This window comes from Biomphalaria glabrata, chromosome 5 (genome assembly GCF_947242115.1).
Source record: "Biomphalaria glabrata chromosome 5, xgBioGlab47.1, whole genome shotgun sequence".
In the NCBI taxonomy this organism is placed as follows: Eukaryota; Metazoa; Mollusca; class Gastropoda; family Planorbidae; genus Biomphalaria; species Biomphalaria glabrata.
Genome location: NC_074715.1, coordinates 26,835,484 through 26,852,530, shown reverse-complemented (window position 1 = coordinate 26,852,530; position 17,047 = coordinate 26,835,484). Strand labels below are relative to the sequence as shown.

The window sequence follows — 17,047 nt, the reverse complement described above, 5'->3', positions numbered from 1 at the left end:
TATATATATATATATATATATATATTGTTAGACACCTTATTTATATAGGTTAGTTATTTTAGTTATTTAGCGACGCACCATAGTAGACGCATATTGAACGGGACTAGTGACGTTTGGGATATGTTGGGTTAGAGACCGGAAAATCAGTTAGCGATAGAACAATCCAGGGTAACGACGTGTTTAGTGACAGAGACTTCTACTGTGGCCTTTTATCATAATAAATATATATTAACTTGTTCATCATCGTTGACTACATCTCTTCACCTGTTACAATCGATGTGCCAGTTCTTGTTTGTGTTGTTGGTCAACTACACGTAATACACCCGAACAATTACACCCAAACGATTGCAGAGTAATTGGTTGACTTCAAGACAGCCTGAACTAGCAACATCACAGTGGCGACCCCGAACCTCGAAGCCGGACCCCTGTTGAAGCCGAACATCGAACCGGACCTCGAAGCAGAACGTTTACTCAGGTGAGGGTCGTGCACTCGAAGATATAAGATTTCATCGGAGTACGGCTGAACACAGCAGTATCACAGAGTGACTTTGTTCTAGATCTACAAGCAGTCGTCGCCTGTTTGATCGCACGTTCAACGAGCCGTTAACTCAGGGTGACCTTCGTCAGGACCGTAATCATCGCAACGTCTGGTCTACTTAACCAGTATAGTATCAAAGCCTGATCTTCATATGCTGAATCGACCTACAACCAGAGAAACCGTTCATTCATAACGGGTGAGAGATCGTTAGTGAACCTGTTGGACATATTTTTTCTTCGTCATAGGAGCCACGTCGAGTATCAAGTTTTACCTCGTCAGTTTCGAGAAGGACAGTTTGCCCGCTGTCAGAAGTATTGTGAGTACTACAAGTTTGGTAGCTAACTAAATCGAAATCGCTCTGTCGTCTTACCCTTGGAGAGATTCTTGTGGAGCAGTTTGCTCATTGAACCGGTTGCTTGCCACGTTTATAACGGTCACTGTGTTTAACCTTTGGAAGGTTAGTGAAGTAATCTTTATCAGTACTGAACATTGATCTATCTAGTATTCGTCGGTCTAGACCATACCTAGACTTGTTAGCAGTGAAGTTGTGGAAACAGCTACATCCACTTAATTTCGTTGAAAACCGTTAATCGTCTAACGGAACGTCGTCGGAGGTGACCTTGGTTTCACCTAGTCTACATTGGACAGTTGGTCTAGTGAAGCAGAGTACAACAGCAAACTTCGTCGTACTACCAGAGTAGCAGCAGAAGCAGTGAACTATTTTAGAAAGCCGTTATTCGTCAGCCCAGATCAAGTCATCGTCAAGAAAGTCGTTATTCGTCAGCCCAGATCAAGTCATCGTCAAGAAAGTCGTTATTCGTCAGCCCAGATCAAGTCATCGTCAAGAAATTCGTTATTCGTCAGTCGTCCAGATCAAGTTGCCGTCAAGAGACTGTTATTTGTCAGTAGTCGTCTACACAAGTCAAGTCATCGCCAGAAGAACCGTTAACCTATTCGTCAGTAACTGTGTACACAAAGTCGTCGGAACTACACATACGGTCATCAACAGTCACCGAAGGAACCGAAACATTTTACTGTGGCATATCAGGACATCTGTGGCATTACGTGGGATACTAGTAGCACCGGAGAACAGAGTCAGAACTGGAAGAGAGGCAGTGGAATTTGTTGTGATCTAGCATATTCGGGAGTCCGAACAAAGGGATCTTTCTTATCAAAAGCTAAGTGCCATTTTTCTTATTAGTATATGTTTAGATTGCCCTTAGAAATAGATTTTGTCTAAATTTGGTACGTTAGCCTGAGTAAAATCAGGTGGTGCGCCTTAAAACCCGTCGGGGTAGAAGACGTAATTTAGATGAAAAGCTATATTATATATTTAGGATTGTAATTTGTTTTGTTTGTGTAAACGTCATATCCGTTGTTGCCTGGTTACTTCGTGACGTTATCATTGTGTGCCATATTGTCATATCCCAACCCATAGCGATAGTCTCATTTTAATTATTTCATTTGTTTATATTATTTTAAATTATTTATTTTTATTAATTTAATTAGATCTGTATTTTTTTTTCACTTAATGATAGAAAGTGCGGGTAGGATTCTTTCATTGTGAATCAGACTAAAATAATTTTAGTTTGAGCGGTTAAAATCAAATATGATTTTGCCATGAGAATAATGCCGAAACTGGCTATGTAGTCAAACACTATCGTCTGGCTAAATTTAGATCTGCAAATTATTGTACATCTCTTTGGTACAATTTAATTATCTAGACTCTAATTTGAAATATTATTAAGTTGAAGATGAATGAAGGTAGTACATTCTAGATATATATCTTGTTGAAGATATATTTGACATTGTATAAACATATTTGTTTTATACGGTTAAATAGAACCATAATCTACTCTAGATCTAGACTCTAGACAGTCTTTGAATTTACTCTAGACATTTTAGTCATACCAGATTTTAAAATTGATCATAGTTGGTCATACTAGATCTAAAAGTCATAGTGCTCTTGATAACTATAGATCTAAATTGTATTATTATATATACTATAATATACTAGATTTAAATTTGGGTGATACTAGATCTAATATACAGATTTGAATATAACCATAATAACTCAGACTAGATTTATACATTTACTAAATCTATAGATAGAGACATAACATTTAAAATTTGTATAAAAGTGTGGAAAAACATAAATATAAAATAAGTTTAAAGTATAGCCATAACCAATATAGGCTAAGTAAAAATATATATAAAATATAAAACACAATGGCTACATTATCATATGTGGACCTTAAGGAGGTTAAGGAAACAGCTATGCAGGATGGAAAGGCCATGGAGTTAAAAGGAAAAGACTTAGCAGCTTATGTACAGCAAGTTGTGAAGGAAGAAACGGAACGTCAAAGACAAGAGATAGAAAGACAAGAAGAAAGGCAAGACAAAGAGAGAGAAAAAATTAGAGAACATGAAGCTAAAATGGAGAAGATGAGATTGGATGCAGCACAAGTCAGAGCTCAAACTGAACAAGGAAATAACACAAATAACTCAAATAATTATACCACTCAAAGAGACAACCCTAATTCGCAGACATGGCTAAAGAGAAAGATACAAAGTTTTGATGAACAGAAGGATGACATTGGTGATTTTCTGAAAAGATATGAGGCAAAAATGTCTACATTTAATATGCCTGAAGAAGAATGGTCTGAAATACTGATAGACTTTGTTCATGGTCAAGCTCTAACAATATGCCAAAATCATGACCATCATATTGATGATAGCTATCAGGTTTTAAAAAGAGAGTTATTGAATGCATATGGTCATAATGCTACAACTTTTAGAAAGAAATACTTTGACAATATACCATCATTAGGAATAGAACCCCAAACTACCATTAATATGGAAAAGGATTTTTTCAATAAGTGGGTAAAATTAGAAAAAGTAACAAACTCTTATGAAGGATTAAAAAATTTTATTCTAGTGGACAACTTTGTAAATAAATGTGATCCTCAATTACAATCTTTTATTAGAGAAAGAAACCCAAAAACTATAGATGAAATAACAGAGATAATGAGAGTATACAAAAATGCATATCCAAATAAACCATTTTCTGATAGAGATAAGAGCAAAGTAGATTTAATAGGATACACCAAAGAAAATGTTGATAGAAGTAGAAATAGAAACAGATCAAATAGTGGAAATAGAAAATATAGTGAAATAACCTGTTTTAAATGTCAAGGAAAAGGTCATATAGCAGCTAACTGTAGAAGAGGGAATAGTAGATCTGGAAGTAGAAATAGATACAATGAACAAAATAACAGTAGATATAGGAGTAGAGATAGGAATGACAGGGGAAATTATAGAAATAGGAGTTACAGTAGGGAATACAAAAATAAAGGTACAGATAGGATATATTTCATGGAAGGAAATAGGAACAATTTTGCAGTGTACCCAGGGTTTGTAGATAGAATTCCGGTGGAATTAATCAGGGATTCAGGTTGTAACACCTTGGCAGTAAAAACTAAATTTGTCAAACCTCATTGGTATAAAGGGTTTACTAGGAAAGTAGAATTAGCAGATGGCACTGTAAGGGAATTTAAAGCTATAAGGGTATACATTGAAACTCCATTTTTCACTGGTTATTGTGATGGCATTGCAATACCAGAAATGAGATATGATATGTTAGTAGGAAACATAAAAGGAGTTAAAGAATGTTCAAGAAAAGAATTAGAAGACTGGCAAAACAAATACAAAAACATAAGACAAAATCATGAAAACATAGAAACACAAAATATAACAAGTATGGTAATAACAAGATCAATGAATAAACAAGATGAGAAACATGAAAATACAATAAATGTAATAAGTAAGGATGAAGAAAAAGAAACCAGTAATGTAATACAAATAGAAAATACAGATGTTAAGGAAAGAGAGATAGAAAATGAAACACAAAATAGTCTTGAAACACAAATATCTCAAAGTGAAAAAGAAACAACACCCACATTTGCATTAGAACAAATGAATGACAATATTATTGGGAAAATTTATTCAAGAATATTAGATAAAAACAATAATAATCCAATGGAGAAATTTTGTATAGAGAATAAAATATTATTTAGACAAACAAGTAATGATAACAAGAAAATAAAACAACTTGTCTTACCACAGAAATATTGGAAAGATGTTTTAATCATGACACATGATAATAATTTAGCAGCACATAGGGGAGTAAAGAAATGTTATAGGAATTTGTCAAAACAAGTATTTTGGCCCAAAATGAAAGCAACAATCAACAAATACATAAACTCATGTGACATATGTCAAAAGAGATCTAACAAAAGCCTAGTGAATAAAGCACCTATTCAAGAAATGGATGAACCTACAGCACCATTTCAGAAAGTATCTATTGATTTAATAGGTCCTTTAATTCAAACTGAAAATAATAACAAATACATTCTAACAGTAATAGACATGTTTAGTAGATACCCAGAGGCAATCCCATTATCAAATACAAGTGCAGAAAATATCATTAATGCCATAACTCAAAAAGTAATTACAAGACATGGTATACCTAAAATTATATTGAGTGATCAGGGATCTCAGTTCAAATCAGAACAATTTAAGAAATGGACTAAACAATACAATATACAACACATATACTCTTCGGTTTACCACCCGGAGAGTAACGGTTTATGTGAACGATATGGTGGATCATTAAAAAGATCACTAACAAAGATAATTCAGAATAATCAGAACAAGTGGGATCATTACATTAACTATATACTATTTGCTCATAGAAACAACATCCATGAAGCAACACAATTTTCACCATATGAAATAATACATGGAAGAAAACCCAGAGATGAATTAGATGTTTTTAAAGAAAATCTAATAGATAATGAGAATAAATTAAATAATGACAGTGAAACAACAATCACAACAGAATTGAAAGAAATATGGACTCAAGCATATAACAACAATAAGAAGTATAAACAAAGTGCTCATGAGAATCTAAATAAGAAAAGACAATTGAAAACACTAGAAGTAGGAAACAATGTATTAATATTGATAAATGACCTGAAAAATAAAATTGGTAAACAATGGAAAGGTCCATTTAAGGTGATAAAACAAATTAATGATGTGAATTATCAAATTGAAATAAATGGGAAAATTAAAACATACCACATAAATAATTTGAAACTGTATCATGATAGAGAAGATGAGTTAATACAAAACATTCAGGAGGAAATAGAAAATAAATTTTCAGAAAGAGAAGAATGCTTGATGATAATAACAAATGAAAATCATAATGAAAATGATATTAAGGAAATACCTGTAATAGAAACAAAAGAGAATCAAACTTGGCAAAAGATTAATCTTAATAATCTAACTAAGGAAAAGTCAAAAGATATAACTAAAATAATACAGGAATACAAAGAAATTTTTTCCAGCATACCAGGAAAAACTAATATTATTAAACATGACATTAAAGTAACAGACTCAAAACCTATCAAGCTTAAGCCATATAGAATACCGCTACATTTACAAGACAAAGTAAAGAAAGAAATAGACAATTTACTAGAATCAGGTATAATTGAGCCATCAACATCTCCTTATGCTTCACCAATTGTGATAGCCAAAAAGAAGAATGGAGATATAAGGTTATGTATTGATTATAGGAAACTTAACAACATCACAGAATTTGACCCATATCCAATGCCAAATATAGAGGATATTTTACATAAATTAAATGGAGCAAAATTTTTTACTAAATTAGATTTAACTAAAGGTTATTGGCAAATACCTTTAACAGAAAATGCAAAACCTTACACAGCATTTGTAACACCATATGGTATTTTTCAATGGAATTATATGAGTTTTGGATTAGTAAATGCACCTGCCACATTTAATAGAATGATGAACATGATAATTGGAAACAAAGAAAATGTTATTTGCTATTTAGATGACATATGTATTTTTAATAATAGTTGGGAGGAACATTTGGTAGATGTAAAAGAAGTATTCAAAATAATAAAAGAAAGTGGACTTACAATTCAAGCAGAAAAAGTAGAAATAGGATTGGAGGAAATAATTTTCTTAGGACATAAAATAAATAACAACATGATTAGCCCTATTGAAGATAACATAAAGAAAGTACTTAATATTGAAATACCTACAACAAAAAGACAAATTAAAAGTATATTGGGAATAGTAAATTATTACAGAAAGTTTATAAAAAACTTAGCAGAAATAGTGAATCCACTAAATGACTTACTTAAAAAAGGAAAACCTCAAAAAGTAGTTTGTAATGAGGAATGTGTGAAAGCTATTGACAGAATTAAAGATGTTTTTAGTCATGAACTAATATTAAGACTACCTGATAAAGACAAAATATTTTATGTCACAACTGATGCATCTGGTAATGCTATTGGTGGTTGTTTAATGCAGAACTATGATAACTTACATCCTATATTATATGTAAGCAGAAAATTATCAGAGGCAGAGAAAAAATATAGTGTCATTGAAAGAGAAGCCTTAGCTGTAATATGGGTAATTACTAAGCTAGAGAGCTATTTAATAGGAAGGAAATTCATATTATTAACTGATCATAAACCTATTCAGTATATACAGCAAAAGAGCATGAAAAACAGTCGTGTTTATAGATGGTTCTTAGCACTACAGGAGTATAAATTTGAAGTGAAAGCTATTAGTGGATCTGTGAATATTGTAGCTGATCTATTGTCTAGAATGACATTGAAGTGAAACAATTTTGTAAATAAACTATGATTATATTGATTATGTACTATATATTAATATATTGACACCATTTATATGTTATGGAAAAGGGAGATAAGTAAATTTGATGTTAAGCATTTAAAAGTAAGTATGGATATATTTTTTTTTTTTTTTTTGTGTGAATCATTTCATATATCATTGACGAAAGTTAGTTCTATGGAAAAGGGTGAGTATAAAAGAAAAATGGACAAAAGCGTATAAAAGGGTGGTAAGAAAAGAAAAAATTTATTGAATGTGTAAATAAAGTTTGTAATTGTTTTTTGAAATATTGTATTTTATCAGATTACTGTCAGTGAAGAACAATTGTGACTTATGAGGTGCCCATAGGATGCCACATTTTCCTCTATGATGAACTGTATACCAATGAAGATGATTCTGGAATGTTATGAACTGTTATGAACATTGACATGAATATGAGGAACTGTCAAGATGAAGATGTCAAGATGAAAATGTCAAGATTTTATGTCTGTGGTCTTCCCCTTAAATTGAAAATGCCCTTGTAAGACTTGACAGTAGTGGAAAAATATTGACATATTTTTTTTTTTTTCAAGGGGGGGAGGAATCTGTTAGACACCTTATTTATATAGGTTAGTTATTTTAGTTATTTAGCGACGCACCATAGTAGACGCATATTGAACGGGACTAGTGACGTTTGGGATATGTTGGGTTAGAGACCGGAAAATCAGTTAGCGATAGAACAATCCAGGGTAACGACGTGTTTAGTGACAGAGACTTCTACTGTGGCCTTTTATCATAATAAATATATATTAACTTGTTCATCATCGTTGACTACATCTCTTCACCTGTTACAATCGATGTGCCAGTTCTTGTTTGTGTTGTTGGTCAACTACACGTAATACACCCGAACAATTACACCCAAACGATTGCAGAGTAATTGGTTGACTTCAAGACAGCCTGAACTAGCAACATCACAATATATATATATATATATATATATATATATATATATATATATATATATATTTGCTGTACGCACGTTTATGCATAGGGTTAGGGTTTACTGGGCGTTAGGGTTAGGGTTTGGAAAAAAATCGCCCCCCCCCCCACTCCAAAGTTCTGGATCCGCCAGTGCAATGGGCTCGGGTAATAATTTAGAATTGTCCACTGGGCTCAGGTAATAATTTAGAATTCGGTACTCTGCTCAGTTAATAGAATTGTCCACTGGGCTCAGGTAATAATCTAGAATTTCCACTGTGCTCAGGTAATAATCTAGAATTTCCACTGTGCTCAGGTAATAATCTAGAATTTCCACTGTGCTCAGGTAATCATTTAGAATTCTGCATTATGTCCGGGTAGAAATCTCGTGTTGCCCACTTAACACTTAAATGATGAAGAATTTTTTGAACTTAATAAACAATAGCTTAATAGTGGCTTATCAACATTCAAGAAATGAGAAAAGAAGTATTTATTAGTTGACAACTGTTGAAGATGTGCACTGCATGATTTATGTATCAGTTGATAGAACTGTTGAAGATATGTACTTAATGATTTATGTATCAGTTGATAGAACTGTTGAAGATATGTACTTAATGATTTATGTATCAGTTGATAGAACTGTTGAAGATATGTACTTAATGATTTATGTATCAGTTGATAGAACTGTTGAAGATATGTACTTAATGATTTATGTATCAGTTGATAGAACTGTTGAAGATATGTACTTAATGATTTATGTATCAGTTGATAGAACTGTTGAAGATATGTACTTAATGGTTTATGTATCAGTTGATAGAACTCTTGATGACGTGCATCCTATACGTCCTATTGTGTGGCGATCTCATACAAGGCAGCTTCCCAAATACGCCTTTTTCTTTGACCTCCTGGATCTTGATGTGCACGACGCCCCTGCTGGCTTGCGCCTTCCTGACCTCCTTGCGTCGTGTCAGCACCCTCAGCATGTGGTGCACTGTGGCCCACATGCTTATCAACGCCATCATTCTCGTCTACTGTTTTACAAAGGTCAGTGCTTAATGCAAAGTAGAGAGAAGCGCAGAGTTATGTTTTCTTTGCTAATGGGAAACTTTGAATCAAATATTCTTTTTAAAAAACTTCAATTGGTAATCGTAACAAAAATAAATGCCAAAAAAAAAAAAGACGTTGAAAAAATAGAAATGTGATTAATGAGATTGCTGCTTTCCAGTAAGAGCAAAATAAAATAATTCAAGCAGCGGGAGTAGTCTACTACATCTGAAGACATTGTAAAGATTATAATAATATTAACAGCTATTAAAGTACTAATACTGAAAGGATAATAACAAAGAGACTTTGAGCAGTATTTCTCGTGACTATTTATTTCAGTGTCAGGAAAGGATTAATAGGTCATGATCTAAAAATAATAACACTACTATGTGAATTAGCTCTGAAGATTCAATTAAACTGATTACTGATAGACTGACATCATGATTTATTTAACGTTAGGATGCATTTTAAACTACAAAGGTAATTTTAAATATATAGATCGAGATATGGCGGTGTTTAACAAACATAGACCTACCGTCACCCACCACAGGTTCAAAGCTCTTTCAAAACATACAGACATCATAGACTTATCATTTACACACAAAAGTGACTTGAGCTTGCTGACATGAAAATTACTTATTTTTTAATTCAATTAAATTCAGAGAGTATGTAAGTCAAATCTTTACATTTGCACTAATCTCTTCTGCCAGGCTGGTCAGTGGAAGTGGACAGATGTTCAAATTCGTATCGACATCTGGACATTCCCCATTTCGCTTGGGATCATTGTCTTCTCCTATACATCCCAGATCTTTCTGCCTACCCTGGAGGGGAAGATGAGGGACAGGTCAAAGTTCAAGTGTATGATGACATGGACACATGTCGTGGCGGCCGTGTTCAAAGCCTTTTTCAGGTCGCTTTTCTATTTAAGCAATCTTTTTTTCCCCGGGGAAGAGTTTTTTTTTATTTATTTTCCTTTAAGTCTAGCTATATATACTACTTAGCATTTTCACTACACTTAGAGGCTACTTCATCCAGTGCATATTTAAGTTTCGCGAAAAAACAACAACACTCAAACAAAATAGTAAAGAATACTTTAAAAGGGCTGTTAGAAATAACTTTTCATGGCGTCCAGTTAACCCTATGCCCGCCCCCCCCCCCTTCCCGGTACAAGGAAAAAAAAGATCTGAAATGTCCTGAAATCAGGGAATTGTGAGACTCACTTTCATGCATCCTATGGCGGATTTTTTTTTTTGTTCTGTTTTTCTTTTGCCGACTCTGGGCCAGCAGATATTTGCTACCCCTTCACATCAAAATAGTTTAAGAAAAAAATCAGAGGTCAAACAGGTAACTCTGCCCTTAAGAAATTACGGAAGATGTCGCACTGATAACTTACAGGCGATCCGTTGCAAGTTGTGGGGCCTGATATAATCTCGTTGCTATGCATACACTTATCCTTACATCTTTATCCTTACAACCTTTATCCTTACATCCTGGCTAATGTTTACTTTTACTTCATCCCAATAATTTGAACGATGTTTACTTTTGAGCTACATAGACATCTAAGTTTATATTTTATTAATTAATAATTGATTCATTCTTGAATTAGTTTGTTATTTATTTATTATTTGTATGATTAATACCCAGTTATTTTTTCCTCTGATCATTGTCCTATGAACAGCTATGTAGGTTTCTTGACCTGGGGGTTAGACACTCTTGAAGTGGTGACCAACAACTTGCCATATCTCAGCCTCAAGTTGATTGTCAATCTCATCCTGGTCTGCAAGGCCATGCTTTCTTACCCACTGCCGTATTTCGCCTCTGTGGAGCTCCTCGAGTCTGCATTCTTCAAGGGCAAACCCAGCACCTGTTTCCCGCCATGTCTCGACGACTCCCGACAGCTCAAGTGGTGGGGCCTTAGTCTCAGGCTGGCCCTGGTCCTGTTCACCTGCGCCATGGCCATCATAGTCCCCCACTTTGCCCTGCTCATGGCCTTGATCGGAAGTTTTACAGGAACCATGCTGTCTTTCGTATGGCCTTGTTACTTCCACCTACGCCTCCGCTGGTACGTAATGTCAAGGACAACCAGGGTTCTCAACATCTTCATAATTCTTCTAGGACTCGCTTGTGGTGGGATAGGGATCTACTATTCTGCGCATGCACTTACTAGAGCCTTCCAAGGACTTCCGCCAGAACCATTGCATCTTTGAGATTGACTAAAAAAAAACACCACCATTTGTTCTAAACATTTGAATGCTAACTTAATTGCTCTGATAAATAAATAATTGTTTGCAAATCTTTTTATGGCTAATAGATTTTAAGTAAAAAAATTGCTTATTAATTAAAATCAACTGTGACCATAGGTTTTAAGTCTTAATTTTTTTAATCTATATTTTTTGTTGTAAAAATTGTTTTGATCCGGTTATTTTAGATAGATAGATAGATAGACAGACAGACAGACAGACAGACAGACAGATAGATAGATAGATAGATAGATAGATAGATAGATAGATAGATAGATAGATAGATAGATAGATAGATAGATAGATAGATAGATAGATAGATAGATATTTTACAGAGATTCTCTTTGTACTCTTCCAATACACCAAACGATTTGAAAAGAAACTTTCATGTATAGTCTGTGGTAGTAGAATGGAAACACACAAATGATTATCTAAGCGTTACTATAGAGCGAGTGGAATCAGGATGGAGAGATGCCTGGCTGGACTGGAAATTCGGGCTACTTCCTGTGGGCCGTAACTAATGAACTGGTGGGGCCTTCTCCGAACGAGCCGTATGGAATGGCAATAAGGCTCGTATTACAAAGTAGAAGATATATTGAAATACCTGTATAATATTTACAGGGTCCGGATTGTTGATTATTAATGGAGCCCCGCAATGCTACACTTATGTAGTGATGGGCAAAAGTTAACTAAAAAGTTGCTAACTTTTAGTTTAACTAAAAAAAAATAGTTAAGGCCAAAGTTTAATAAAAAAAAAAAAGTTTAGTTAAAATCCTAGTTTAATTTTTTTTTTTTAGTTACAAACTAAAAAGTTTAATTACAAATTTTACAAACTTTTTTAACATACATACCAATAAATATTTAGATCTATGTAATTTGGAGAATATAAATGATGAATAATAGAGAGGAGAATAAACTAGAGGGTGCACAGGTCACTAGAAAGCCTTTTGACCTTTACCCGGTCGCTATTCCCGCCAAATCAAGGAAGACTATTTGAAAGGCGAGAAAAATAAACGTGTTCATTATATCTCTAGCAAGTTTCGCTGCTTGATAAATCCTGATTAATTCCTTGCTTCTATAGATCTACATTTTGCTGCTTTTTATTAAACACTACTGTGTTCCTGTATTAAAGAAATGTCGACTCTTTATTTTAAAACTTTTAATAGATTACTAGTGTCTCGAGACACTCTAAAGTTACAGTCTAGTGGCGTCTAATCTATTAGTATTAGTCTATTACTACTATTAGATCTATAGTCATAATAGTCTATATTTAATTATTTTAGTCTCTTAGTCTTAAGTAGAGTCTTAGTCGACTTAGTCTTAGATCTAGATGTAAATTTAAAATTATAAGTCAATAATATAAATCTATTAATTGAAATCTATATTACTTTACTTTATTAGACTAGATCTATTAGTTTAGAGATTCTACTATTCTAGAATTAGAGTCTAGATTAGATCTAGATATATTTAGATTACTTATTATACTAAGACCTAAGATGCATAGATGATAGATCTATATTCTATAGTGACTATAATACTAATAATAGTCGTCACTATACTAGATCTAATACTAAATTAACTAAATCTAGACTAGATCTACATCTACTTCTATTATAATTATACTTACTTATATCTACTATCTAGATCTACTATTATCTACTAGAGTATATAGATCTAAATACCCATATCTAGTTATAATCATAATTATAATAATCTAAAATCTCTAGATCTAGATTGAGTTACTAAGATATCTACTAGACTCTATCTAGATTTTAGATCTAGTAGTAGTAGTAACTAGTATTTCTTTGATTATTTTTAGATTAAAATATTAATTATTTGATCTAGGTCTAGTAGGGTTTTAGATCTAGTAGTAGTAGTAGTAACTTGTATTTCTTTGATTATTTTTAGATTAAAACATTAATTATTTGATCTAGGTCTAGTAGCTTGATCTAATTCTAGATCCAGATTATATTTCTGATCATTTCGTTTGTGGAAGATATTAGATCCAGAATATTCTAGAATCTAGGGTTAGTTAGAGTCAACATGCAGTTTTATCATTACTTCTAAAGGTAACTTATATTAGAACTTGGACAATGACTTCTAATTTCTTTCTATAATAGTATCATCCTAGTGATTCTATTAAGATCTACATCTATCCCATAAAGACAGTTAAATCTTTTAATCTTTTTTCGTGTAGGCCTACACAAATAAATGTTTATTACATTTTGCTAAAGAGATTGGTTGTTGTTTATATTTTTCATGTTTGGCTGTTTGTCCTTAAAAAAAGGTCAAAATAGTTAGTAAAAGTTTAACTAAAGTTTCTTAGTTTAGTTTAACTAATTTTTTTCAATTTGTGATTAACTAAAAGTTTAATTACTTTTTTTTTAGTTCAAACTTAGTTTTAGTTTAACTAAAAAAAATTAGTTTAGTTCCCATCACTACACTTACGTGGTAACTATAGTTTTGCTTTAGTTTTTTAGCCTCGCCACCTCGTGGAATTGAGTGACAATATTTTCGTTTTTCGAAGACTGTTCTTTGAATTGCTCTTAGAGTCACTATATTAATGGAGCTCGGTGACTTTTATTGGGGAAGAGTTTAACCTCGACCTTCCCTCACTACGATCATGGAATTTGGTCATTCTAGTTTTGCTGTAGTTTAGTTATACAAATAATATTTCGAAGGAGGGGAGAACCATGTCTTTGTAACAGAAGTGTAGCTAGCAATGTGTGAGTGGTGCGGGCCGCGCGGAGCATCAAAAAAGGGGGGGGGGCGATGTCGGCCTTTTTTTTTTGGGGGGGGGGGGGCAACCCTGGATCTGCCAGTGCTGGAACGTTTACACATTTTATAAACACCTATAGGATGTCCTCATCAAAATAACCAGATTTTGATTGTCCAAAGCAATAAAATGTTAAAGAATCTTAAGGCATTGTTTCTCACATAATGAGGAGAGCAATGAATCAGACTGCCATTCAATGCGTGAACAAAACCGAATGACGGACTTGGAACTTCTCCGATGACGTTACACTACTCGGGGGCTACCAAAAAATGCATATAAGAAATGAAAGAGAGCCTAGACATATAAGAAATGAAAGAGAGCCTAGACATATAAGAAATGAAAGAGAGCCTAGACATATAAGAAATGAAAGAGAGCCTAGACATATAAGAAATGAAAGAGAGCCTAGACATATAAGAAATGAAAGAGAGCCTAGACATATAAGAAATGAAAGAGAGCCTAGACATATAAGAAATGAAAGAGAGCATAGACATATAAGAAATGAAAGACAGCCTAGATAGAGAGGCATCCAAAATTAGCCTCCGCATAAACTTGGATAAGACTAAAATTGTGCAAGTGGGATATAAGGCAAAGGGTGCCCCCGTCAGACTTGGCGAGTCAAAGCTTGAAGAGCTGGACAAGTTCATGTACCTTGGCAGCGTCATAACAAACGATGGGGATGTTTACCATGACGTAGCGTGCCGAATAGGAAAGGCAGGGAGCATTTTCCAAAGGCTGTGACCTATTTGGGCAAGCCAAGCCATTGGACTTGAAACAATAATACACCTACTTGACACAATCATCATCTCAACAGCAACATATGCATGTGAGACATGGAAGTCATCTGCCGAAATTGAAAAAGACTAAATGTGGCTAAACAAAGATGGCTAAGAGGGATGATTTTAGGAGTCAGTAATAGAGATTGGGTCTCAATCAAGAAAATCCCATGTGTGAGGTTGTGACATAGCGTTGCAAGAGGTTTGTGGGAAATGTTCTCCGACAAAATGAATTACGCATACCACAACTTTATCTCTCAATAATGTAGAAGTTATTTTCCTTTTTCGATATCAAACAAAATAATTTATTTCCAATAATGTATTGACTAATTTGCTACTTTTAAAAATAATTCAATTTTTTTCAGGTACAACACATAATTGTTTAAAGTTTCAACTTGGTCCAAAAATGGGTGTGGGAGAAATAAATTGTAGGCCTACAAACCTTTTTGCTAGACAGAAAGACAGGGTTAGTTTTGTAAACAAATAGTAGACAACATTATTATTTAGGCCTCATTCCTATTCCATATCGGCCAGGCCTAGTTTCAATTGAAAAATAGGGATACCATAATTATGATAATTAACATAATTCATATAGACTAAGACTAAGACTAAGACTGCTTTATTGATCCTTACGGAAATTTGTTGTGATTACAAGGACTCGTTTCTCATATAAAGACAACACAACAGAAAAATACACATATAATTATGTTTGTAACATTTACAGGTCAAGAGATATCTAAATCTGTCAAATAGAGATGTATTCTGATTACTTATTCTCACTACCACCTGCCCACACACATAAACACACACTCACAATCTATAAACCCATACTCAATCGCTGTCAAGGCCAAGTGGTGACATATATGTAAGGCCTACAACGACTGTGGTCGGAGATGAATAGATAAAGTCCGGTCTCCAGAACCTGACACTAAACACAATTGCCTTCTTTCCTCATAAACACCAGTTTATTTTGTATAACAATTAATATAAGCAAGAATGATGAGTTGGTGTCTTAATCCTTACCCTAAGCCCATCAGTTCTCAAACTGTGGGGCGCACTCCCCCGCCCCGCTTTTTTGGTGCGCGACGTTCTGACAAGTGATAGAAAAAGTGTGTGTGTGGGGGGGGGGGGGGGGGCTAGCAGGTCAATTCAATGGGCAAAAAAATCATTTTCCTTGAAGTTTTAAATCCATGTTTTTTTTTTAAGCCAATTAAAATGACATTATTAGGCTACAGACGAACGTATGCCAAAGGGAGTCTTTATTTTTGGTGAGCTAAAAGGCGGTCGACGTAACAGACCAGCTTAGGCGTCAACTTTCCTTGGCTGACATAGAAGAGAGCACCTGACTGCATGCGGCGTCGGAACGAGACAGCTGGAGGTCACTCACGAAGGCCGCGGGATATACATTTGTGACCAAAAGAAAATCTGCTGCCGATGACAAACGCAGACTACGAAAAGAAAATCTAAATCGACCACCTGCGGACAATGGTTATGCTTGCCCTGGGTGTGGCAAAATATGTAGGTCACAGCTGGGGCTGCGCAGCAGGGGCGGACTGGCTATATGGGCATTCGGGCAAATGCCCGGTGGGCCGGTACCTTAATGGGCCGGTTGGGCGACCTAAAGGGCCGCATGAGTACAACTATGGCACGTATTAAATTGTTAAAGGTTTTATGGTATGCTCTAATAAAATTGGCCCTCAGAACGTCATGGTTTTAAAAAATCGTTTACAGACTCTACATGGTAGGTCTTAAAATACTAATTTAACACATTTTCCGAAATAATTTAATAGCCTACATCAGTAGACAGTGCTACTGTAGGCTTCATCCTTTTAGGGCCTACACACTTAGCGATGAAAAAGCAACATAAGGACTATATTTCTTATAAAGATATAAAGCTTGCGTACAGTTAAACTTAACATAATGATTTTGAGGAAAGGTAGGCCTATAATTGGAGGCCCATCGTATGATATAGAATTTATGGGCCGGT

At 34.3% G+C, this 17,047-nt stretch overlaps 1 protein-coding gene and 1 long non-coding RNA gene across 2 annotated transcripts in view; both read left to right on the top strand.

The window, feature by feature from the left end:
- The window catches only part of LOC106063053 (vesicular inhibitory amino acid transporter-like), a 34,148-nt gene extending 22,536 nt beyond the window's left edge, over window positions 1-11,612 (top strand). Inside the window, exons 5-7 of the mRNA XM_056029897.1 lie at window positions 9,038-9,271; window positions 9,982-10,181; window positions 10,950-11,612. Coding sequence (XP_055885872.1) covers window positions 9,038-9,271; window positions 9,982-10,181; window positions 10,950-11,478 — 963 coding nt within the window. The 3' untranslated portion in view covers window positions 11,479-11,612. The remainder of the gene's footprint in view (window positions 1-9,037; window positions 9,272-9,981; window positions 10,182-10,949) is intronic.
- On the top strand, window positions 3-8,068 carry LOC129926373 (uncharacterized). The gene is made up of 2 exons (XR_008778002.1): window positions 3-2,302; window positions 7,574-8,068. It is a non-coding gene; the product is annotated as an uncharacterized LOC129926373 (long non-coding RNA).
- Window positions 11,613-17,047: the final 5,435 nt, after the last annotated feature.